The 24,517-nt window shown below is 40.8% G+C and overlaps 1 protein-coding gene across 1 annotated transcript in view; it reads left to right on the top strand.

Moving 5' to 3' along the window:
* The window catches only part of PALLD (palladin, cytoskeletal associated protein), a 383,592-nt gene that overhangs the window by 335,993 nt on the left and 23,082 nt on the right, over positions 1 to 24,517 (top strand). Inside the window, exons 10-13 of the mRNA XM_039251508.1 lie at positions 16,678 to 16,813; positions 20,503 to 20,601; positions 21,384 to 21,434; positions 22,620 to 22,841. Coding sequence (XP_039107439.1) covers positions 16,678 to 16,813; positions 20,503 to 20,601; positions 21,384 to 21,434; positions 22,620 to 22,841 — 508 coding nt within the window. The remainder of the gene's footprint in view (positions 1 to 16,677; positions 16,814 to 20,502; positions 20,602 to 21,383; positions 21,435 to 22,619; positions 22,842 to 24,517) is intronic.

Raw genomic sequence — 24,517 nt, 5'->3', positions numbered from 1 at the left:
CACACACACACACACACACACACAAATAAACTTAAAAAAAAGAATTAGTACCAAACATTTTCAGTTGGCAACATGTTAATTTCTGTTAATGTCCACTATATTAGCAATTTTTATAAGAATCAGCGGCTAATATCTTCCTGCTGTTTCAGTGGCCTATGCCGCAACAAATGAAAATTATTTAAGGCATTTAACTGTGATGTGGAATTGATGCTTTTTAGACCCTGACCTCACATTCCTCCTGTAAAAAAAAAAACAAAAACAAAAACAAAAATGGCTAAGGCTGAGACAACAGCATTCCATAGATTCATCAGGCTTATTCATTAGGACTTGCCAACACCATCCAAGTCTGTCCCTTATCGCATACGATTTAGTCAGGATACAATTTTTTTCTCTTGGTAAGACTGTAAACGCTTTGGACTACATCCCATAGCGTTCACAAAGCCGAGCTGCCACTTACGTGCCCCATAGAGTTGCATCTCCACAGACCTCCTGAAGGAGACCCTCTGCATCTGGGAAGCCAGCTGCAGCACTCACGTTCTGAGGAACAGCTCAGGCCAGTGTCCGCCCTTGTTAGGAACACCACCCCTACCTGTTAGTCCTCATTCCCTGAGCTACATGAGGGACACGGCCGTCCTTTGATACTGCAGAGATATTCCCAGGAGGATTATGAATTGGTCGGCACTTGCTCCCTCTGTTTCTCGTGGTACATGGAATGACTTCAAATAGATATCTGCTTTATATATAAAGACATAAAGAGCTACTGTTTTTCTGTAGTGGAGCCAAATGCCGGCCTTATTCTAAGTGGAAAGGACGAGTCTTTCTAAGAGACTCAAGTCATGTGCTGATATCACTCAGGTCACTGAACCCTCCTATGTAATTAATTGTGCTCGGTCCTGGCTCTGTCTAGAGAGTCAGGATGATTTACAAAAGGCTCAGAATAAATTAAAGATCAAAGAGCAGGGCTTTTGTAAAGAAACCTATGTCATTTTGCAGTAAATGTTAAACACACATTCCCTAGCAGTGGTCAATTTTAATTTGATTTTAACATTCTCTTGTTCATGGTATATTGTAGAAAGTCCAAATCTTTTATCCCTGCCCCCTCCTCCAACCTTAAAGGGAATGTGTTTAAACTCATAGTTATTTTTGCACTTAACAACCTCCCCAAAACCCAATGTAGTGCATTCTCATTTGGCTTATATTAACTCATTTTTATTGGGTAAATGATTATTCTCAAGATTGTGATTTATGTACCTTTTATCAAAGGGCAATAATGAGTTAGTGCTAACCAAAGAAAGTTGTTAGATATCAACTTTCACCAAGTGGACCTTTTTTTTATATGATACGAAGACATAAATTAAAGCGTGACTAATAGAAACAAGAGCAAGACAGTTGAAGTACTAATATAATACAGTAGATGCAACCTAATCAGGACTCCCTGAACTGAAGCCCTTGTAGGAGTTTTATATTCTGTTTTATAAGTTCCCAGAATTAATATATTGAGTTCTCTCATATACCTGATACTGAGCTAATCCCAGCTGGTGAGGAATGCTGTGGGAACACCTAGTTGATTCCCTAACTCACTTACCTACCTTCATTTGAGAATTCTTAAAATTCCCTAGTCCAGGATGGGGCCCTCCTGTTGCAGGACTGAATCTACTGAATACACCTGATGAACCCAGCATGGTATCGAAATCGCAGCCGGAAATTAACACCGGTTGTTGTCATTGACAGTGATGTGTCTGCCACATGCGGGTGTTCAGCTGGGTGTTGAGAGGATGCCGGAGGTCAGTCCTTGCCTTCAAAGTGCCTCTAAATAGCAGGACCAGCACAGCTCTCTGGTCAGAGGGTGCAGTGCTGCCCCTCTTCATCATACAATGGCTTCTGTATCACACAATGAAAAATGAAAGAAAATATGTAAGCCAACAGCATATTTATTCTGAAAGCACCAATGTTTTCCAGCTTCATGATCCCAGGAGTTTCTCCAGACAATTATAAATACTCCATCTTTATTAACATGAGCAGGGGACAAATTACTTCTTGCAATCCAGACTTTGCTCCAGAGAGACATACTGGGAATTTCCAATTTACATAAAAGTTGTTTTCCAGAAGTTTGCTTTCACATCATTTATTTTGAACTTGGGCTGCAGTTCCCCAGAGAAAAAGTGATATGTGGTAATAACAAACTAACATTTTTAATAAATTTTTGTTTATTGAGCACTTTGGAGAGAATGATGTAGCACAAGGCTTTCGAGCCAGCCAGCCCTTCATATCGAGGTCTGCCCTTAGGCAAGTTACCTGACCCCACTAACCCATGGGGAATTTTTGAAAGGGAGTTGAAAATCCCAACCTCTCAGGATTGTTAAAAATGAGTCAGTCAGTCCAGTGCCAGATACATGATTGATGCTGTCTCTCATCTCCCACCCCTACTCTGGCTTTCTGAAAAGGGCCACTACTTGCAGTGGGAAACAGATAAATAGGAAAATCCCCTTGCAGTAAAGAAAACATTATCTCTATTTTTTTAACGTCCATTTTGTACAGTAACCAGAATTCATGTGGTGGTTCTCTCCGGTTGTGAATGTTTCTTGAGTCTACACTGTGAACCAGGCACTGTGCTCATTTTATGTTCGCAGTGACCCTGCAGTTAGTAGCTGGTGGAGTTTGCTTTGAAGCCAGTACCACCCAACTCGAGTCTAGCTTTTTTCTCCTGTGTCACACTGCTGCTTGGCTGGCTACGTTTTCCAAGGCTGCTTTAGTCTAGTAGCAAGAAAGATTACTGAATTGGAAAGTAAACTGGGTTCCACATCTCTATTTATCTCTGTCAGATCTAAATCTTTGCCCATCCAATTGTCTGTAAAACTGTTCTAGTTAAAAATCTGTGTCCAGGGGCGCCTAGGTGGCTCAGTTGGTTGAGCATCTGACTTCAGCTCAGGTCACAATCTCACCGTTTGTGAGTTCAAGCCCCACGTCAGGCTGTATGTGGACAGCTCAGCGCCTGGAGCCTGCTCCAGATTCTGTGTCTCCCTCTCTCTCTGCCCTTGCCCTGCTTGCACTGGTGTGTGTCTCTCTCTCAAAAATAAACAAAAAAAAATTTCTTAAATCTGTGTCCAGACCATTGGGGTTGTGGGAAGGAGGTTCTTGATTTTCTATAATGTAGAATGGGACTCCACTGAATTTGTATTTACATATTCCCTTTCTGAGCTGCCAAGATCTTCTCATCTTTGTACCATTTCACCCTAAATAGAATCAAGATTGAAGTCAGATATTCTTAAATATATTCTTAAATATGTAAAAATTAAAAACTTTGATGATTCAGATCCTTAAGGTCCTCATGCTGTGGCTACACAGAGGCATGAGGGAAGAAAGTTCTTAGAAGGGAAAGATGACCACAGAATGTTTTAGTTTTTTTTAAATCACATTGGAGGTCGGGGTTCTTCTATGTTGACATGCCTGGTATAGTTAAAGAAGCCAGATGCAGACACAGACCTAACCTGGCACTTGCTATGTGACCTTGAGTGAGTTACTTGAAGTGTCCTCATTTGTAAATGGAGTGTGACAGGCATATAACAAAAAGTCCAGCTCTTTCATTTCCTCAACTATTGAAGCCTTTAGAATTGCAGGAGGGGTAAGAGTAGAGAATTTCTTAGACTTTTTGAATTGGGGGTGTGGTACAGGAAGGGAAACAAGGCTGGGGCGGGCTGTGGGTTCATGGAGTAGATGTGCAAAGCCAAACGCTTTAATATGATGCTCAAATTGCTGTCCTTGCAAGTAGGGCTTCCCAGAACTCTTTAAACCTAACTGTTCAACCTTTACCCAGTGTTTCCAAGAAGTTCAGTTTCATTTTCAGAAAAAAAAATTAGAAATAAAATGGGGAAACCAGAAAAGTGATGACTTTATATATCTTTTAAAGTCATTTCTGAAGGCTCTCCTGGTACCTCTCATTCCCTTCGTAACTTAATGAGGATGAAGAGAGTAACTTAGAACTGTGCATTTCATCACCTCAGAGTCCAGGTTTCGGATCCATTTAACTCAAGTATTCTTGAAGATCCTATGATTTGCCAGAAATCAGGTCAGACACTTGATGATTCAGAATAACGTTTTACTTCCCTTCCCACCTCTCCAGTTCCCTGCATATTTTATTCTTCTCCCAGTGCAAAATGGAAGAGTAGGAACCCTAGCAGAGTTCTTTGCTGCACTGTCAGTAGCCAAGTCACTATAATGCCTGTTCGTTTCTTGTGAAATGCTATATTAATACTTTTTCTTGAACTGTCAAAAAGTAGCATCTCAGCAGCATTAAGCCCATATGGGTTAACAAACTTGGTGGTTTTAATGACCGAATGAGTAGGCCTGACCCCAGGAGAGTTAGAACATAGTGGTGGTCTGGGCTTTCCTGCCCTGGCTTTGAAGACTGGCTTCTCAGAGCCACTCCCTAATCCTGGGGCAGAGGAGTTCTCACACTAGAAACAGGGAATGATACGTTGTCTGTAGCAGCCATGCCAGAGCCACTACACGCAGCTATTTGCTGATGCCAGGCCAGGCTTAAAATACCTTAAAACACAGCAGAGGCCCTGGCCATCGTGAGCGCAACTGGTCAGAGTAGGGGAGCAGTGCCCCTGAGGAGGGCCATGCAGATGACTCCCAGTTCAGATGCAGTCAGCCAAATGTTGAGGATGAACATTCGAGGGCTAGGATGCATACATAGGAAATAAGAAGGTGGTAGAACAGGCAGGGAGATCAAGAAGGAGCATTTGGGGATGCAAAATTAGTGTTAGATCATGGGTTTTAGAGCTGTTGGGTGGTTTTTATAAGTTCTATTCCTGGGCCAGTTCTAAATATGTGAATGCAGGAACATATGTGCTGGACGGTGGACCCAAACCACAGTGACATCTGGAACTTCAGCATCTGGTGAAGCCTAGCAGTTGGCATGGCTGCTTTTAAAATGCTCCAGTTAAGCTCTATAGGACTGACTCCACAAAATTCTTTGTTGTTGAAATCTTTGATGATCTGCACAGATTAAGCATATAGAATCATCTGTATACCTCATATACATAATAGAACCATCTAATACATGCTTTTCAGTTCCCAAGAAAGTATTTCTTACTCTTCTTTTTGGATTTAAATATAATCACTTTAACTGGATAATTATAAAAGGGAATGGAAGACAAGGGAAGGATGTTCCTACATCTAATGATACTTGTTAACAGAGCTAAAATCCTTTTGGTATTTTTACTATCAGCAATTTCAGTTCCTTTTATTGCTTTGAATCTCTAAAAGCTTGATTTTGAAAATTAATTTCAATATTTAATAACATTAAATTTATTAAATCAATTAAATTGGGTGTTTTTTTTTTTTTTAGTTTCAAAAGGTTTAAAGGTAGGCACAAAGTTAGCTTTACCTATTCATGGTGGTTTTATCTGCTTTATCTGCTTGTTACAGTGCCACCTTCTGTTGAAGTTTCTTTTGACAGCCATTGGTCACTGAATTAAGGAAAACCTCTTGGATGTAAGATTCAGTTAACTAGGAGTCTAACTAAAATAGAGTTAGATTTTAGCTAATTGTTAGCTGCTTACTAACTTCTTTTGTAGAAATTAAAATTCATCCTATTCTCGATGGAAAGTACTTGAGGAATTAAAACTGCCTTATTACTAATTATGTTACTGCTTATTGAACATCTACATATTAAAGATAGGTGTCATTCGTGTGTTTTAGACATGGCACAGAATATCAGTGCGTATTAAGGTTTATGTAAATAACTGGCAATTCAGGGTCTACTACTAAAATATTGGTGATAGTAAATTTTGCGTATGTTTTTGTGGGTAACTAATGCAGAAATTAAAGCGGAAATCACCATGTGGTATTTATTGGATGCAGCGTTGATAGCACTAAAGTAGGCAAACTGGATTAATCTCTTTCAAAAACAACCTAAATGCTTCTTTTCTTTTAACTTTCTCACTAAGATAGGAGTCTCTTCCTGAAAAATGACAAATGAGAGGACTGAGAACTCACTCGTCACAAGTGTTTCTCTTAGTATTTCTGGTTCTGTTAAGATGAAATACGGCCCCCTGGGAGTCCGACAGAATTTCCATCACTGAAATTTGTAAACTGATTCGGACCATCTTGGGTAAAACTTCAACCAGACATTGAGATAACCGGTTACACTTAGTTGACTTAGCGCTTCGTCCAGAGTTAATAACGAGCCACACACCTGAGGCTGCTAACCCGAGCCTGCTTCTGACCACGCGTAGCTTGGAGCTGGCCTTCGTGCCCCAAAGGAACGTTCCCTCTAGCTCCCTCTCTGAAGGTGTCGCTTTTCTCTCTCCCCAGGGACCCTCTGAAAATCCAGCAGCTCCAGAACCAGGTCCGGCTGGAGCAGGAGGCCAGCGCGCGGCACCCCCCGCCCGCCGGCGCCCCGCGCAGCGCGCCGCCCTCGCCGCCCTTCCCGCCGCCGCCCGCCTTCCCCGAGCTCGCGGCCTGCGCGTCGCCCGCGTCCCCGGAGCCCATGAGCGCGCTGGCCTCCCGCTCCGCGCCCGCCATGCAGTCTTCCGGCTCCTTCAACTACGCGCGCCCCAAGCAGTTCATCGCGGCGCAGAACCTCGGCCCCGCCTCGGGCCACGGCACGCCGGCCTCGAGCCCCAGCTCCTCCAGCCTCCCGTCGCCCATGTCCCCGACCCTGAAGCAGTTCGGCCGCGCGCCCGCGCCGCCCTTCGCACAGCCCTTCAGCCCCGAGGCCGACGCTCCGTGGTGCCCGTCCTCGCCGTCGCCCCCGCCGCCGCCCCCCGTCTTCAGCCCCACGACGGCCTTCCCGGTGCCCGACGTGTTCCCGCTGCCGCCGCCGCCGCCGCCGCTCCCCAGCCCGGGCCCGGCGTCCCTGTGCGCCTCGCCCGCAGCCCGCTTCGGCCACAGCCAGACGCCCGCGGCCTTCCTCAGCGCCCTGCTGCCCTCACAGCCACCCGCCGTGGCCGTCAACGCCTTGGGCCTGCCCAAGGGCGTCGCGCCCGCGTGAGTGACAGCCCCAGGCCCCCGCTCGCCCCGCCCCCCGAGTCCAGGGGCGCCGCTGGGCCAGCTTCACGAATTTCCTTCCCACCGCTGTTTAATTCTTACCGCAGCAACTTTACCAAACTCTTCTTGCGTAGCTACCTTACCAAGTCAGTGCTTTCTCTTCCGCATTAAACAATACAAGGCTCTCCTCAGAAGCTACTCTTGTACAAGAGTACAAGAAAGCCTTGAAAAGAAGTATACAGGTGTTTGGCACATACTCTTCCTGATAGCACACGCCCATTTCACTGAAGAGTATAACAAGGACACATCGGCAAAGGTCAAGCCATTTCCCACATCTTTGAAATGAACTCAGATCCTACCTCAGAGTCTACCAGAATCCCAGTATTGTTCAGAGAGAGAAGGAAACCCTACTAAAGAATAAAATGAGGGACACCCCTTGGGTGGCTCAGTCGGTTAAATGTTCGACCCTTGATTTCGGCTCAGATCACTATCTCATGCACATGAGATGGAGCTCTGTGTTGGGCTCCATGCTGGGGTGGAGCCTGCTTAAGATTCTCTCCCTCTGCCCCTCCTCTCTTCATGCTAGCACTCAGTAACCCCCCCCCCCCCAAAAAAAAGAAAAAGAATGAGAAGAGCTTAATGCAGGTTCTTTTCATTCATATGAAAACGTTTTCCATTCTGGGATGTACGAACACCACTTTAGAGATGAGCATTGCTGTGTATGACTTTGACAGGGTGTATAGAGGAGCTTTAGTTAGCAATATCATGTTTTGATAAGCACTTTCTAAATGTTGACTACATGAATTCTATATTTGAAATCTGGCTTCTTCTCAAATCTTTATTGGAAAAACCTCAGTCAAATGAGTATGTAAATAAATAGAATAAAGGAGAAGAGTTTGTATAGTAATGTGGTGATAATGGGCTTCTCCTGAAAGTTGAGTGAGTTAGTTGCCTGAGAAAACTTGTTTTTCTCTCCTACTCTTCTGTTTTCTTTTATTTCGCTGCTAGGAAATGAAGTATTATCTTGCCACAAAGAAGTTCACTGTGAGATTCCAAAAGTGGGAGTTTGTTGCAGGACACTGTTTTGTCCCTCTTACTAGGAAATGATACCGAATCTTGCTTCCCAGGAAGATAAGCACTCATCAGTGTAATATTTCTCGTCAAAGGTGTTGGGTTGTCATGCCTTTTATCATCTGAAGTAGAAATAATAATTTATTCAGATCTTTGAAGTTCTCTTAAGACAATATGCAATTTTAAAAGCTTACCTAAAGTAATAGAAACATTTGTTTCTTATCAGCATGTATCACCATTATTAATTTTATGGAGCAAAATATTGTGTAATTGTTACCACTAAAAAATCTAGCAGCTCCTGCCATTTTAAAAAAATTAATGGCGAAGCCATGCTAATTCTGTGGGCCCTATGGAAAACTGTATGCAAAGATAGACACTGTGGCACCATAGATAAGTGGCAATACCAGGCTGCAGATTTTTAGCTCTGTGCCAGTCCAATAAGCCATTATTATCCAGTTACCCTTCGTCTTCCAGGAATTTTTCCTTTTGCTAATAAATCACACATACCTGAAGAATCCATTCTTCTGGTTGGATACACGTGACTTTTGGAACATGTTTTTTCCTCTGGTATTTTGTGGGATCCCTTATTTGTATTCTGAATTAAAAATGAAAAGGTAGCTGTTTATCGTTCACAGTAATCCAGATGATTTGCTGAAGACCAATGTCTGACATCCTTGAACTTGTGAGAACTGTCAAGCTGTTGTCAAAGGAATCTTTTAAATTACTTTCACTTATACTTCACTGGGAATTTGTGATTTTTGATAGCAAATCAGTTTCGCTTATATGTATGATTTCTCAAGTTGAATGGTTTTGCCATATTTATCAAGTGCCAGTGATTACACATGATTAAGCAGAAGTACGGTAATTTTTTTTTTTTTGCCTGCCTTGTTTTACCAAAATCTTACATATAAATGTCACTTAACTTAGTTTTCTTAATCATCAGTTGCATATTAGTTGTTTTATTCTGTTTGTGTGCTTAGCATTATCTTTGTTTTAATTCGGGAAAGGTCATGGACTAAGTTTTTAAATAGTCTGTGGAGATAAGGCTCTGTTTCTCACATGTCTGTGTAGCAGAGGTCAAGTCAGGAAACAAAGGCTTTGGATGCCACTGATAGACCACAAGGTCGAAAAGGCCAGTGACAGTGGGCTGCGGTCAGACGCGCAACAACAGTACTTGGTTGTTGGCTGATTGTGATTTGGGAACTTCTGCACATCCAGGTCCCCTGGTGCCTTCCTTTCTTCAAACAGCTCTATTCTTCCCCAGGGTTACTGGGGTCACCGGCAGCTTCTCAAAGCTGTTGACAGACACAAATGTTAGGCTGACTAAATCTTTCAGATGGAGGCAGTGAGAAAAGAAGTCTTAGAAACAAGCCTGTTTTTGCTTTGATAAAATTAGTGTATTCTACTCCCCTCACATTTGCTGATAGTTAGTTTTACAGCTTCCACTGCTGTAACCCTCTTCCTTGACACAGTAAATCAGCCCCTGGAGATGGGGGGAATCCAGAGGTCTCGGGAATGCCCCCCCAGGAATAGTGTAGCCGGTCTGTCTCTGCTGGTCTCTGAGCGGCTGTACCAGGTCTCCAGGTGAATCAGATCAGAACTGTCCCCGAGAACAAGATTGGCACTGGTTGGCACTGCATTTTTTGCCCATGTTCACATTCTTAGAATGTATTCTCATAAGGGAGTGCCATATAGCCACAGTGCTTCACTGTTTCCTACTCTCAGTTGCTTCCTTTATAGAAGGAGGCCTTTGGTTTGAAGTGATACCCCATGTTTGTCTAAGGTTAAAGCATGTGTCAATAAGAGCTTTTATTCGGTAGGTGCCCAGCTCTTTACAGACATTATCTCATTGTCCTTCTCTTTCTCCCTGATTTATAATAAGAAACAGGTTGGTGAGGACACTGTCATCACTCTACATGTAAGATGAGGTCGCCAAGAGGTGAAGCGAGTCCCCAGGTTCTGGAAGCAGCCTAAGCAAAGAGGGAGTGACTTAGCCTTGCCTGTATTGTCCAGGTTGATCTCAGTTAAATCTGATGTCTGCTATTTCTTGATTAAAGAAAACTGCTGCAGACCAACAAAACAAAGTCCTCTAAGTCTTAAGAAACCGTTTGTAAAGATTTATTTGTATTTTGGGCAGTTTTCAAGTCAAGACAGTATAACAGAAAAGACAAAAGCCACATTGGACTCTGCAGACATTATCTCATTCCTGTCTTTCTCCCGCCTTGCAGGAAACAGGGGACCTTGATCCCCATCAGAGGCAGAGGCCCAAAGGGGCTGAGGAACTTCCCAGAGTCTCATTATTGGGTTCATTAGTGTCTAGTATCCTAGAGGATTGTACAGAAAGTTGCATCCAATTCTGAGCAAGTATTTCCTAGCAAATTAGTAGGCGAGGTCTCAGGCTCTGCTGTGACTGATGAAGATTCTGCTGAAATGTCTGCCCCGGGAACAGGTCAGAATCAGACCTGCTCATCTCAGATGGCTCTGCACTGAGTAGGTATAGTGAACACACGTGTGTCAGTATGTCCTTTAGAGAACCCAAAAGGTAATGTGAAGAGAACTTAATATTTTTATAACGTCACCTATTTTCCTTTAGGTAAGAGCTCAAGTTATCCATGTGCACTCTAACAGCTTGGGCTTAGCTGTCATAGAATTCAGTAACAAAAAATAGAACTGATCTACAAAAACTCAGTTTGGGTATGTTGGGCTCTTTTGTATATTAATGCATACATTACATCCTTGGATATGAGGGACACCTAAATGCCAACAAGTTAACAATTCTGCTTCCTTTGAACCGTTGTGGAGTTTAGCTACTCTTAGATATTGAATATGAGAAGAGGCGAATTAGAGGACTTCCAGAAGTTGTATCAAGGGCAGAATGCTGTCAAGATTATTCAGTAGCCAAGAAGAAAAGAAAATGAAAGAAAACCTCCCAGGATTTGGTGGTATTTGAATCAGGAAGATTTTACCTTCCAGATGCATGTGTATATGTTTAAGTTGTTTTTACCCCCAACCACATGAATATTATTTTAAAATGTTAAGTGACTTACTGTTGAAGCTAGAGTAAACAGATCAGTAATATTTTTTGCCCAGTTGGGCTGAATCATGTATACACTGAAGTATTTATATTTAGTGTGGGAGGCTTGCATGAATTGTTTACTGGTTAAGATTTGCTTCTGAGGATCGGTTTTTGTGAAGAGTTCTGGTTTTAGTAACAGTTTACGTTGAATAAGCATTTAAGCATTTTTATTTTTAATTGTACAAACCATCATGAAAGGAGATCATCTCTTTGTCATCAAATACTCTGGTTAAAATTTCCTAATGAGTTGCTGCTCATCATTTATCAAAAGTGGTTCCATTTGGGAGAACTAGCCACAGCCATTTTACATTAGGCTCTAACACAGAATTCATCTTACAGGAAAACAAACTCAGTTGCCGAAGCTCTGCCTCAAACACTTGCAACGATTTTTCTTCTCTAACTTTATATACTAACCCTTAACTCTATGCTCAGTCAGTCTAAATGAGATACTCTCTGAAAAAAAGTAAAGGTTCCGTATTAAAACAAGGGCGAGAAATAGTGTATATCCTATCCCTCCTTCCTCAGGGTTCACAATCCCTTGTTGACCCTGCCAGGCTCATTCAGGCCGTGAGAGCTTTGCACCGCCTTGCTTTCCCTGTAGGGAAAGCACACTGTCACTTGGGCCTCAATGGCTCTGTCACCTCGTCGGATCTGTGACTGACCACACTGTGTAAGACAGTCATCCACTCACACTCCCTTCCCTTTGTGACACTTACCACCTCCTGCTATGCCCTTCCTTTCCCTCCTCTATTTCCTTTCTCTCGCTGCCATCCCCACCATAGAATATAATTTTTCTGAGTACAGTCCCTTAGTTTTACAGGAAAACAAACATGGTGTTCAGTATGGTATTGCTGGCACTTAGAACACAGCTGAACACTGAAAAGCCAATCAGTAAAGGTTATTTGCACCTTTTTGGAATCCAGTCAAGCGTTCTTGGCATCTTTTTAAACTCCTTTCTGTCTTTCATTCTGTTCCCCTGGCCAGTTTCGTCTCTGGGACTCACTTGCATACTGTGTTGGCCTCCCCAGAGCCCCTCTCAGGATGCCAGGCATGATCCAAGTACTCAGTATGTATTAGCTCGTGTCATTTTCCTAATAACCCTAGAGGTACATGCTAATAATACCCACATTTTACACTTGACTGAGGAGGAAACAGAGGCACATAGAAATAAGTAACTAGTTCAAGCCACAGTGTTTTAGGGGGTAAAAAAATAAGAGATTCTCCCTTCTACACCTTTATTCATGCTGATTCAGAATTCCTTCCTCTCCTCCTCTCCCTCTGTCTGCATCCGCATCATTTTTCAAGATCCTGGATACTGCCTCTTTCACAGAGTCTTCTGCATTCTAGCCAGTGCTCTTTTCTACCTTTTTTACTCCCATTGCACCTAGAATTACTATGACATAATAGTTTGTTCCTTAATTTATTCTCCAACTTGATTATCAGCCCCTTGAGATCAAAGGCCACCCGTTAGGATTTGGCTGTCTTCTCTTTGTCACATAGAATAGTGTTGGGACTACAGTGATGAAGCTTTTATTATTGTTTTTCACTTTAATGTATAGAATTTCTACTGCCTAGAATTCCAAGATGTCATCAGATGACACAGCCGCTTACCTTACAAACCAACTATTGAGTTTCAGGCTTAACAGAATTCGTATTGATATGTTTGCCTAGCATTGTGCCTTGCTCTACACTCAGTAAATATTTGTGCAGTGATTGTTAGACGTTTAAAAATCTTTCCATTGATTGGTTTGAGTTCAGTGTTAATCGTTCAGAACCAAGAAAATACGTGCACCTTAAATTCTGTGAGTCAAAGAAAATGTCTTTAAAATAGCGGGAGATGGAGATGAAGCAAATGTTCTTCTAATGCTTGTGATCTTGATACATTTAGAGAATCACCTTGTTAAGAGAAATATAAAATGATCAGGGTTTTTATTTGGGTCAAAGAGTAGTTTTAATTGTACTCTTTGAAACAATAAATACTTGGTTGCAGGGATCCAAACCAAGGTGAATGGCTTCTCTAGGAGACGTCCCAGGGCAGGTGTTCTCAGGTCCCTTAAAGAGTCAAGTATACTGAGAAATGCTTTTTAGGCAACAGGACTTTTTCTGTTGAGAATAGACAGGTGTTTACTTGTTCAAGTGGACTTGGGGCTGTCTTTTTTAAAAACAGTTCCCTGTTTCTATTGTTTAGGTGATCTGTTCTGCCCTTGATAGCCACCCTTTGCCCCTTTCTTTCTTATTTGTGCAGAGAACACGGCTATCAGTGTATTCTGCCTGCAGAAACACAGTGAAGCTTCTGTCATCAGAAGCTGTTCATCATCACCTAGTTGTGCAACTCGTTTATGTTGTCAAGTTTAAAATAATAATGGGAACCTATGTGTTCCCAATAATAAGTGATGTAACACAGAGCTGGCTTTAATGTTGCCTTTCAGGTGACTTCAAAACCTCCCTCTTCCAGTTTTCAGATGTAAGGCTTTACCCAAAAGCGGTGCAGAACTTTTTCCCCCCCAAAACTGTGTAATTTGTATTTGTTCTGAGCCTGACTTTTTACATGTGGTTTGAGTATATAGATGGCTTTGGCATAATTTTCCTTGCCTGAGGAGGGAAGGGAGAGGTCAGAAGTGAAGATAGATAGTGCACCATTCACTCATTCCATGAATGTTATGGGAGGGTGTGCTGTTTCGTGGGTATTGTCATGAACAAAAGAGGCATGGTGAGAGAGGGACAATTAACGAACATACATTAATAAAGTCTGATAGGTGCTATGAAGAAACATAGTACAATATAACATGGGTAGACTTGGTCAGGGTCCTCCTTTCCAAGGAGACATTAAACTGAAGCCTGAAGGTCGATAACACTGTCCTGAGAAAAGGAAGGGAGAAAGGCTCCAGCTCAGGGAAGCTGGCCCAGTATGCACATTTTTGTTAACTGATTATAGGGTCCTAAAAACCACAATTCCTATGGCTTTTGTTGTTAATATATCACAGCTTCACTGCCCAGCCCCTTAAAATTCAGATCAATTCCCAGTGAGGAGGATACAACAAAGTTTGACCTCGTTTTTTGACATTCAAACACAGGATATCACAATATTCTCTTTAATTTTTCTTTAATGCCAATGTTTAACACCCTCCCATTTGAACTTTGGGGCAAATGACTAGAAAGAAAGGACCTAGAAAAGCTGTCAGGATGTTTTCTGTTATAGGTATCAGAAGACTCAACTACCAGTAGATTAAATGCACATGGTTTATTACTGTATGGGGTCAGGCGGTTCCACCAGGTTAAGGGCTCCAGGGTCCCCTTGCAAGCTGTCATCATTAGCCCCTCATGGTCAGCATGGCTGCTACAGTTTTGGGCATTTCTTCCTGTGTGTTTCTTTTCAGCGATGAGAAGTTTTTAGCCAGAGCACCTCCCCTCTCCCACTCTCATTGCCCCAGCCTCACTGGCCAGGGCTCCATCACATGTCTCTGGCTACACTATCACAGTCTAGGAGATTGAGACCACTCATATTAACTCAGGTCAGTCACCCCTGAGTGTGGGGAGGTGGTCACCTTCTCTAAGCACATTGAAGAGTGAACACCCAGCAAACTCAGGGGAAGTTCAGCAAGAAAACAAAGGGGAAGAGACAGGAGGAGCCTAGGCCTCAGGGTTCCAGGTATTACCGATGGGGGCTGAGTACACAGCTGTTACAGGATGCTCATGTTTTCTCTTGCATATTTAGTGCTTGGCTTGTTCCCAGCATTTCGGAATGAAATGGTGAGAAGCGGAGGGTTTGGTGAACTTCAATGTTAAATTACATCCTCAACCTTACTAGTGCTTTCTACCATATCAGTAAAGTGGTATCAGGCACAGGATGCCTTGATTCATTTGCAGTAACCTTTTTTTTTTTTTAACTTAGAAATGTCTTATCATAAAACATAAATAAGGAAGCATATACAGTGTATATATATAGTCTAAAAGGATAATAATAATAAGTCATACCTGTTTCTAGTGTCTTTGAAGGCTCCCTACGTGCCCTTCCCCAGTCGAATCCACAACTATCCCTAAGAGAGAACACTACCCTGAATTTCAGAGTTAATCCTTGTCTTACTTGTCTTAATAGTTTATATATGTATATTTCCCTAAGTTTATTTCTCAAACTTTTTTATGAATCAGAATCACCTAGAGGGCTTGTAAAAACACAGATTGCTGGACCCTAACCCCAGAGTTTCTAACTCCGTAGGTGTGGAGTGAGTCCAAAAGCCTGCATTTCTAATAGTTTCTCAGGTGACACAGAGGCCGCTGGCCAGGGACCACCCTTTAAGAACCCCTGCCTTGACAGAAGACTGCTTAGCTTTTGCCTTTTTATAATTGGAAGCATATTTTATGTATTCTTCAACCTGGCTTTTTTTTTTAACTTTATGTTTTTAGAATTCAGCTTTGGTGATATGGGTAACTACAGGTCATTCGTTTTCACTGTCGTATAGTATTCTCTTTCTCTTGCATCTTATTTTATATATTTGAGAGAGACAGAGACAGACAGCAAGCAGGGGAGGGGCAACAGAGGCAGAGAGAGAATCTGAAACAGGCTCCGTGTTCTGAGCTGTCAGTAGAGTCTGACTCAGGGCTGGAACTCATGAGCTGCAAGATCATGACCTGAGCTGAAGTCGGATGCTTAACCAACGGAGTCATCCGGGTGCCCCTCTTTCTCTTGCATCTTTACCCACAGCTCTGTGAGGGCAAAGGAAGAGAAGTGGGGAGCAAATTACTTAAGGCACCAACAAAAGTGATACCCCAGCCATCAAGCATCCAGCACCGGTGACCCTTGGCTCACCTGACCCACATGTTGTTGCTGCCCTTAGAAAGAAAAGCTCTGAGGTATCACCTATCTAACAGCCCTAGGCTCTCCGGGAGGCTTAGGAGTCTTGGGGTGTACCAGGCAGAGTAGGACCGGCAGACCGTCCAGGGCCCGTTAGTATAAAACAGACCTTTTATAACATTTGGCCTCCTCTAATCAAATTAGGATAGAAGGGAAGGTAACAATATTTGCTTAGAATGAGCTGGGCACTGTTGTTGAATACATTGATTACAAAGGATTAGAAGGACTGAACTTCTGAAAGTATGAAAGAAATATGTTCTCTTTGAAATCTTCTCAGTAGCCATATATGGTATATATTTTTATGTTTGTTTATAAGAACTGTTAAACTATCCAAAGTTACAAACCTAATACAAGGCAAGGCCAGATTTTAAACCTCTGATTACAAATCATTGTCTTTTCACTTTACATTGCTGCCTCCCTGGGACCAAAACACAGGCTTGCCCTATCCTTGGCATGTATCTGACCACTGAGACACATTCCCTAAGGCATTTCCAGTTTCTCTGAAAGCCGGTTCCAATTAGTGTTACCTGAACACTGCAAGCAGCTTTCATGGTTCTTTCCATAATTAGTTGGAATAGATGTAACATTAGAAAAGAGTGGGATACATTGACACGTTGTACTGTCTTGTTGAGCTTGAATGCCTGAGAACTGACTATATTGCCTTGTGCTTTTATCTTAACAGGGGATTTCCAAAGAAGGTCAATAGAACTGCTCGAATAGCTTCTGATGAGGAGATTCAAGGCACAAAGGATGCTGTCATTCAAGACCTGGAACGAAAACTTCGCTTCAAGGAGGACCTCCTGAACAACGGCCAGCCGGTACGGAGAGATGGATTTGGGGCTTGAACTTGGAATATTAGCTACCCACATCAGAGAGCTCTTCACTCACTTAGGTTCTTACAATCTATCCATAAAATGATTTCATTACCCGTAAACCTCAGTGTTCTTCTTAGCATTATGGTCTGAATCTGGGGAAAGGGAGGAAAGTAGAAAGGCTTCCCTCTACTCAGCCTTCACTGTTTCCTCCTATTCATGAAAAACATTCTGGGAGTGAAAATAGCAAGTTGGAGATAAAGAAGAAGGGCTGATTTTAAGGTGGGGAGTAAAACAAAGGAGGAATTGCAACATTACAAGGAAAAAGGAATGGATCTGGGCTGGGTAGGAGGGGGAAAGTGTGCTCTGGAGTGATCTGTATCTACCAAAAGGAGAATCTGGACTCTAAGACATGTTCTGCTTCTACAGAAAAAAGTATTTTTACCAAGGAAACAACCCCTGAAGTCCAGTACTGTCCTACTAGACCATAAGTAGGTAATGATTTGGTAATCTGAAGGAGTAACGTTTGTTCCACAATTTTGTTCTAGTTTGTCAAAGCCAGGCAACTAAATTAAAGGAAAAAAAAGAAGAATTACATTTTAAGAGTGCAGAATTGTAGAGTAGATTTAGTATAGTATCTGTACAGTAGATTTGGTTAAAAAAAAAAAAAAAAAACAATTGACTAAGTGGCTCAGTCAGTTGAACGTTCAACTTCAGCTCAGATTATGATCACAAAATTCATGAGTTCGAGCCCTGTGTTGGGCTCTGTGCTGATAGCTCATAGCCTGGAGCCTGCTTCGGATTCTGTGACTCCCTCTTTCTCTGCCCCTCCCCTGCTCACCTCAAGCTCTGTCTCTCTCTCAAAAAAAAAATAAGCGTTAAAAAAAATTATATATGTATATATGTTATTATACATACACACACACACACACATATGATGTTTCCTCCATTGGACTTAAATGCTGCCTCTTCAGTTGTTTTTTTGTTTTATACTGACCCTCCTCTTACCACATCCAAGTATTTTTAAGGGGACAGGAAGAACAGTCTCGCAAGTAAGATTTCCCAGGTGAAGGAAAGGAGCCGTTTGTACCTTTATTTTAGAATTGCCATTGAAAAAATTTGCCCAGCTCTTAAGTAGAAGAAAAGGGCCTCTTTGTATAAAATCTCCCTCTCAGATACCTTTTTCAGGGTAGAAAGCTGTCTATGTTAAACATGTTTTCCAGGAACTTTAATTATCACACATTGATAAATAAAAATGTGAGAATAGACCATATTTGATTAGAAAGGTAGAGGATAGAAGAAGGGTGCCAAATGCTGCTTTTAGTTATTAGGGCATCCTAATCTGAGTTCAGAAAGATTAAAATTTTAATGAGATCTAGTGTTAGTCGTTTATTTCATTAATAGAAGATTTTCACAAAGGGAAAATATTTTCTCCCTGAAATAAGTAATTGCACGTGTAAATACACACACACAGAAAGCTTCCTCTCCTCTGTCAACTAAAGCCTTTGAAAGATTAAAACATACTTATGGGAACTTACTGAAACCAGGTAAAGGCGTTTCTCCAGTTTTTTGAGTTCTATGGACCTTTGTTTAAATATTCCTCATGGACTAAGATTCTCTTGGTTAAAAAGTCTTAAGACTTCTTTCTATAAGATGTGATATCATACTGTGTACAAGTTCCATCGATTTCCACATTTGGGAGTTTAAAAGGATAACTTTTTTCTAGTGTTGCATATTACTCTGTTACTTATTTTTGGCCTCTGTAGACAGGGCTTGGCTAGCTAGATAGCCTAGTGGTTTAGAAACAAAACTCAAGTAATTCTGGCTTTTAATGGTAGCAAGTGCATTCTGGTAAAGAACTAGGTATCAATAGTTGATGTATCTGCTTATAAGGAACAGCGTGGAAAATATTCCAGTCCTACCTTTGATGTGGCTACAGTTCTCCATGAAAACAGTAGGAAGGCATTTAAGAGAGCAGGTATTTAAAAAAAAACTCTCTTTGAAAACTGAATTCAATGATTCTTTAACAGATGTGAGAAAATTAATTTAAATAATAATATAGTGGACTGAGACAGCCCATGCACTAAACACCTGCCTCTACCTCTTCTTGTCTTCTGCCTCTTCTTTAGTCAGTGAAATAATTGAACTTCAGGATTATTTGTCATTTGGCACGGACTTGTTTCACTTCCCGGTTTCAGCTGGGACTAGAACCAGCAATTACTGGAAACTGTAAATTTATTCAACATATTTTCCTGATTATAGAGTTTCCAATAGAATTTGCATCAGTGTTCAGAAGTTTGGAAGCTTACTGAAATAACTTTGTGTATTCTTTTTTTTAAGATTCTGTCTTACTAATTATTCTCTATTTTGAATCAAACACTTGTTTGTAAAATGCCCTTCATGGGACAGAGGGTCTCTGAAAGTTCCTCCTAGACCTGTTAATTCTAAGGCATTTTAGGGCCAACACTCAAAAGCAGGAAACAGCCCACTAGACAGAACAAAAACGTTGGCATAAGAATGGCCCAGTGAATATGTTTTGGCTGGATCCAGAGTACTGGCTGCTAGATGCAAAAACATTACCACTTTCTCTGCCTGATGGGCAAGCGATCTGCGTCTGAGTAGAATCTTGAATTGTGGAGATTAGCTTTGGCAAGTATCTCTCACAGTCCTTTTGCTAATTCAGCTGTGGGCAGTCATTCCTTGTGGACTGTTATATTTGCCTACATGCACAGACAGCCTGGGAAGGTAGAGATGAGAACCCCAAAACAGAGGATCATCACTGCCAGCTGGTCTAAAATGTCCTTTATCAGACGCTTGGAGCTGACTAGGCTCTTTTGAAGTTTGTGGATGGTTATGAAAATAACATTTCCTTTAAAAAATATTTTGCTATTTGAATATCTTTTTTTCTATATATTTATCATTAAGGATTAGTATATGACACATGTTTCCTAAGTAGTTTCTGCCTTCTTTGCTTATTATATTCACCTTAAATTTGTGCTGTATCATTTGGTCGCTCAGGATTGGTTACCCCATCTCCCAACACTATTTTAAGCCACAAAGACCAGAAGAAGTGACAGACTGAACAACTGAAGGAAGGGAAAGAAAGAGACTCCTTTTAAATATAGCTATCTGAAGGTTGAGGGAAAATAGTTACAGAAAATATCAAAACTCATTTTTTAGAATCCTTTTTCAGGGTGCCTGGGTGGCTTAGTCACTTAAACTCTGATTCTTGATTTCAGCTCAGGTCATGATCTCATGGTTTGTGGGTTCATGCCCCTTGTCAGGCTCTGCACTACTGACAGTGTGGAACCTACTTGGGATTCTGTCTCTCCCGCCCCGCCCCTCCCTTGCTCACATTTGCGCGCGGTCTCTCTCTCTCTCTCTCAAAATAAATAAATAAACTTAAAAAAAAAAAACTGTTTAGGGGTACATGAGTGGCTCAGTAGGTTGAGCCTCCAACTTTGGCTCAGGTTATAATCTCATGGTTCTTAAGTTTGAGCCCTGCATTAGGCTCAATGCTAACAACTCTGAAGCCTGCTTCAGATTTTGTCTCTTTCTGTCTCTCAAAAATAAACAAACATTTAAAAACACTTTTTTAATGTTTAAAAAAGTGAACAAATACAATTCTTTTTCATGGGGCAGTATATAATTGTTACTTTTCTAACTTTGTATTTTTTGTGACTTACTTTGTTTAGAGGTTAACATATGAAGAAAGAATGGCTCGTCGATTACTAGGTGCCGACAGTGCAACTGTTTTTAATATTCAGGAGCCAGAGGAGGAAACAGCTAATCAGGTACTGTGTTCCTCTGGACTTTTTAAAAAAATAATAAGTTTTCTGTCCCCTCTCCTCATACTCTTTACGGGCACTATTCTTGGGACCAATTCTGTGGGAAGCAGAGGGCAAGTCAAATAAAAGGAGTATTAGCATCATCAATCAGCCTCATAGCTAATATTTATTGAGCACATACATGTACCAAAAGGTGTGTTAAGTGACTGCTGGAGTTGTTGCAGTCAGTGAGAACTGCTCTTTATATCTTCCTGTTGATCAGCTTATTCTCCTTTCGAGTATCTTTCTGTTTTTCCTGTCCTGTGCTTTAATGCAAAATTCTTTTGTGTGGAGAGACGTATTTTCACTGAAATTGTTTGAAGTAGCCAGTGAATTTTCCAATTATAATCTTAACATCTAGCCAAAGCAAACTATCTATAGAAAAACTATGTCTTTATTTTCCTTCACACACACAGTTATAAGTCACTAAATCAGCAGAAAACCTAAAATGATATTTTTGTTTCCCCCCAAAAAAGTCACTGCATGGATTTGATGTAAGCTGGTTTATAATCTGCACTGCTTCTGCTTGGAGTTTCCAAATGTAGTCTCAAGATTAAAGAAAACCTTTTAAGACATGTTTAAATGATCAAGTAAACTCTTTTAAGTGTTGAAAAATGGATCTGCCGTTAATATCTGAAGATTTTTCTGTGTTAAATATTGCTACTACAAAAATTTCACTTAAAACTAGATATGTTGCTAGGTTCTTAATTCTGTTATTAGTCTTCACTTCTTTTTTTCTACCATTACAGGAAATTGGGTCTCCTCATGCTTCTGTAGGGAGTCCTCTGGATGGTCAAAAGGTTAATAAGCTTTTCACCTTTCTTCTTCTTCTGGTCTTTCACTGTATCTGTTTTCTATTGTTCTTCTTTGTTTGTCTGTGTATCTATCTGTCCTGCCACATATTAATTATAAATACCATGACCAGTGTCTATTTTTACTTAAGATCAGATGAACAGAATTACTGAAGTGTGGGTTTTGTTTGTTTTTTTTTTTTTGGTCATACATTTATGAACTTGAGTTTGATTCTGTCACTAGTGGATACTCTGAACTGTAAATTGCTTCTCATTTGTTACACCTTTCTAGGGATAAACATGCTCGTTCTTAAACTGACTCATTTGATAGTAATTAAAACAAAACAACTCATTTGCAGTTTTGTTCATACTGTTGTATTTCTTCCCTCAAGACAACAAACTGTTTTTTAAAGGCTGAGTAACTTCTTTAAGGAAAACCTCGTTGAAACATCTTTTAATTATAATTAAATAGAGAGTATTTTCTAATGGGCTGCCTTGTGTTCAGTGTACTTTGTAAGCAAGAGAACTGTAGGATCCACCTTAATCACCATAAGATGTTGATGGGTACTTTGTTTTTGTCTTTTTAATTACAATTTTGACTGGACTGCCAATCCCATTGTTCTTTGTAACTTTGGTGGAGAATAGTTCCTAATAGCTGCACACAGAAGGAGGAGTTCAGAGGCTATGCGGCTGAGGATTGTTATGAGTGAAAAGAAATGTCATTTTCCCATCATTCATTTGATAAAATGCTATGTGATAATGCAGCTGCTTGCCACATGTACTGTTATCCTTCTGAAGAGCTGCACCTCCCTGCATCAGCTTCTACTCTACAGAAAGAAATCAGTGTTCCATCAGGTTTTATTCTTATGAACAGTTTAAGAATATAAAGCTGTTGCCTTTTTCTTTCTTTCCCCACACCCCCCAAGAGAAGAGAGAAAGAAATCATCTTCATAGTTTTTTGGGGGAGGAGAATGATAAGACTTGAAGACAATTTGAAATATCATATATACTTACTTCCAGATGTTTTTTGTTTTATATGGAACTGAGTTGGGCTCAGACTTGTTTTTAAGCTCCATGGTAAAAATATCACTGTCTTTTGAGTGCCTTATTGGAGGGGAGGGTAAGACTCATGAGACACACTGTACCACAAGACACTGATGTTGCGAATGTGACCTTTATTTTTACCCGATGTAGGAATATAAAGTCTCCAGCTGTGAACAGAGACTCATCAGTGAAATCGAGTACAGGCTAGAAAGGTCCCCTGTGGATGAATCAGGTGATGACGTCCAATATGGGGACACACCTGTGGAAAATGGAGTGGCACCGTTCTTTGAGATGAAGCTGAAACATTACAAGATCTTTGAGGGAATGCCTATAACTTTCACATGCAGAGTGACTGGGAATCCAAAGCCAAAGGTAAGCTAAAAACATGGCTTTTTAAGAGTCCTACTTTCTGAGGAAGAGTTTGGCTTCAAAAGTACAGCATGTATAATAGGAGGAAGAGATACAGACTACCTTTCTCAGTACCCAGGATGTAAAATGTTTAAAGTACTATTAAGTTCAAGACCTTCCTCAGGAGGCGTTAAAAACCAAAAAAAGCAGACGAAAGGTAGAGTTTGGGCTTGAAGAACAGAATAGGAGAATAACAAATAATTGACGAGGAGCTTTTCATACACCTACATCCTTTACTCCTCATGTGATGTTATCAGTGTCACTCCCAAATTGCTGATGACTGAACTGTGCTCTGTGAGGTTTAATTAACTTGCCCAAGGTCAGGAAGCTGGTGAGTGGCCAGGCCTGAACATGAGCCCCATGCTGTGTACCATACAAAGAAGTAACGCTTACCACGGATTATAAAAACTTCAGATCTTTAATCTACAAAACCAAGCCTTCCTGTATTTATAAAGGGGCTAGAGGCCAGAATACTATTGAGAAAGGATAATCAAAGGAACTTGGGATACTCAGGAGGTCTAGGCTGACCTAGATGGGAGCGCTCTTTCTACAGATGCATGGAAATACTAGATAAAGCATCACCCTGTCTCTAAAGGAAGATAAGAATAACCGTTCACCAGCCCAGAAAACAATGCACAGAATAACATTTCCCTAGAACTTGGGAGAAAAAGAATTAAAAAGGTACCCATGAGAAATAGAAACTCCAGATTTACACTATCACATGATATGGAGCCAAAAGCTGCACAAAAACTAATATGAATTTTAGTCCAGGATGATTAAAATCCTTAAGTTTCTGGGAGAAGCAAGCAAAAACTGCCCTATAGAACACTCTCACAATTTGGGGCATATCAAACTTCTGTAGAGTAAGAAGGAGGAAAAAGAAACTCACAGTAAAAGCTGACAGACCATAGGAGAAAATAAGCAACAAAAAAGAGAATCAATAGCACAAGAAACAAGATAAATAAATAGAAGCTCAAGTGTTGCACAGTGTTGAGCAGTCTTAAGCAAACTGTAAAATACCTATGTTTAAAATGATTGACACAATTTTACAAGTAGAAACTTCAATGGAAAAAACAGGACAGTACCAAAGACAAGGCAAATTTGTATAATAAGCATATAGAAAGGAAAAATACACTCACTAAAATTAAAAGCTTAACAGTGTGTCATAGAAAAACAGCAAAGAAAATAGCCTTAAATTTCTAAGTATGTATCTGCCTCCTATTAAAAGGTGACTTTTAAAATAAACTGTTAGAGAAAATTTCTTTATTCTTGGCATAATTTGGATAATTGCTATGTGTTCACAAACATGATATCCAATGCACATACTAAAAATAAATTTGCAGCTTATGAATGAAATTCAACAAGATATTGTATCTTAAGCTTCCAAGATATTCACAAAGATCCCTGGTTATTTTTAAATCTTACTCAAGGCTCAGGATCATTGCTTAAGTTCTAAGATCACTGATCCTTGTTTTAAAAAACACCATGTTCACCTGAAAGATGGGCTGCTGTTTTTAACATAATTCTGTGTTTCTAGTATGAATTGCAATGTTTTACAGCTTTAAGGCTTAATTTTTTAAAAACTTTTTATTGTTAGATTTTCTTCTCTCACCTTTCCTTCCTCCTGTCCTCACTGCCGC

The sequence above is a fragment of the Hyaena hyaena genome, unplaced genomic scaffold (genome assembly GCF_003009895.1).
Source record: "Hyaena hyaena isolate Hyena2069 unplaced genomic scaffold, ASM300989v1 scaffold_391, whole genome shotgun sequence".
Taxonomy (NCBI): Eukaryota; Metazoa; Chordata; class Mammalia; order Carnivora; family Hyaenidae; genus Hyaena; species Hyaena hyaena.
This window is presented reverse-complemented; position numbering and strand designations above follow the sequence as displayed.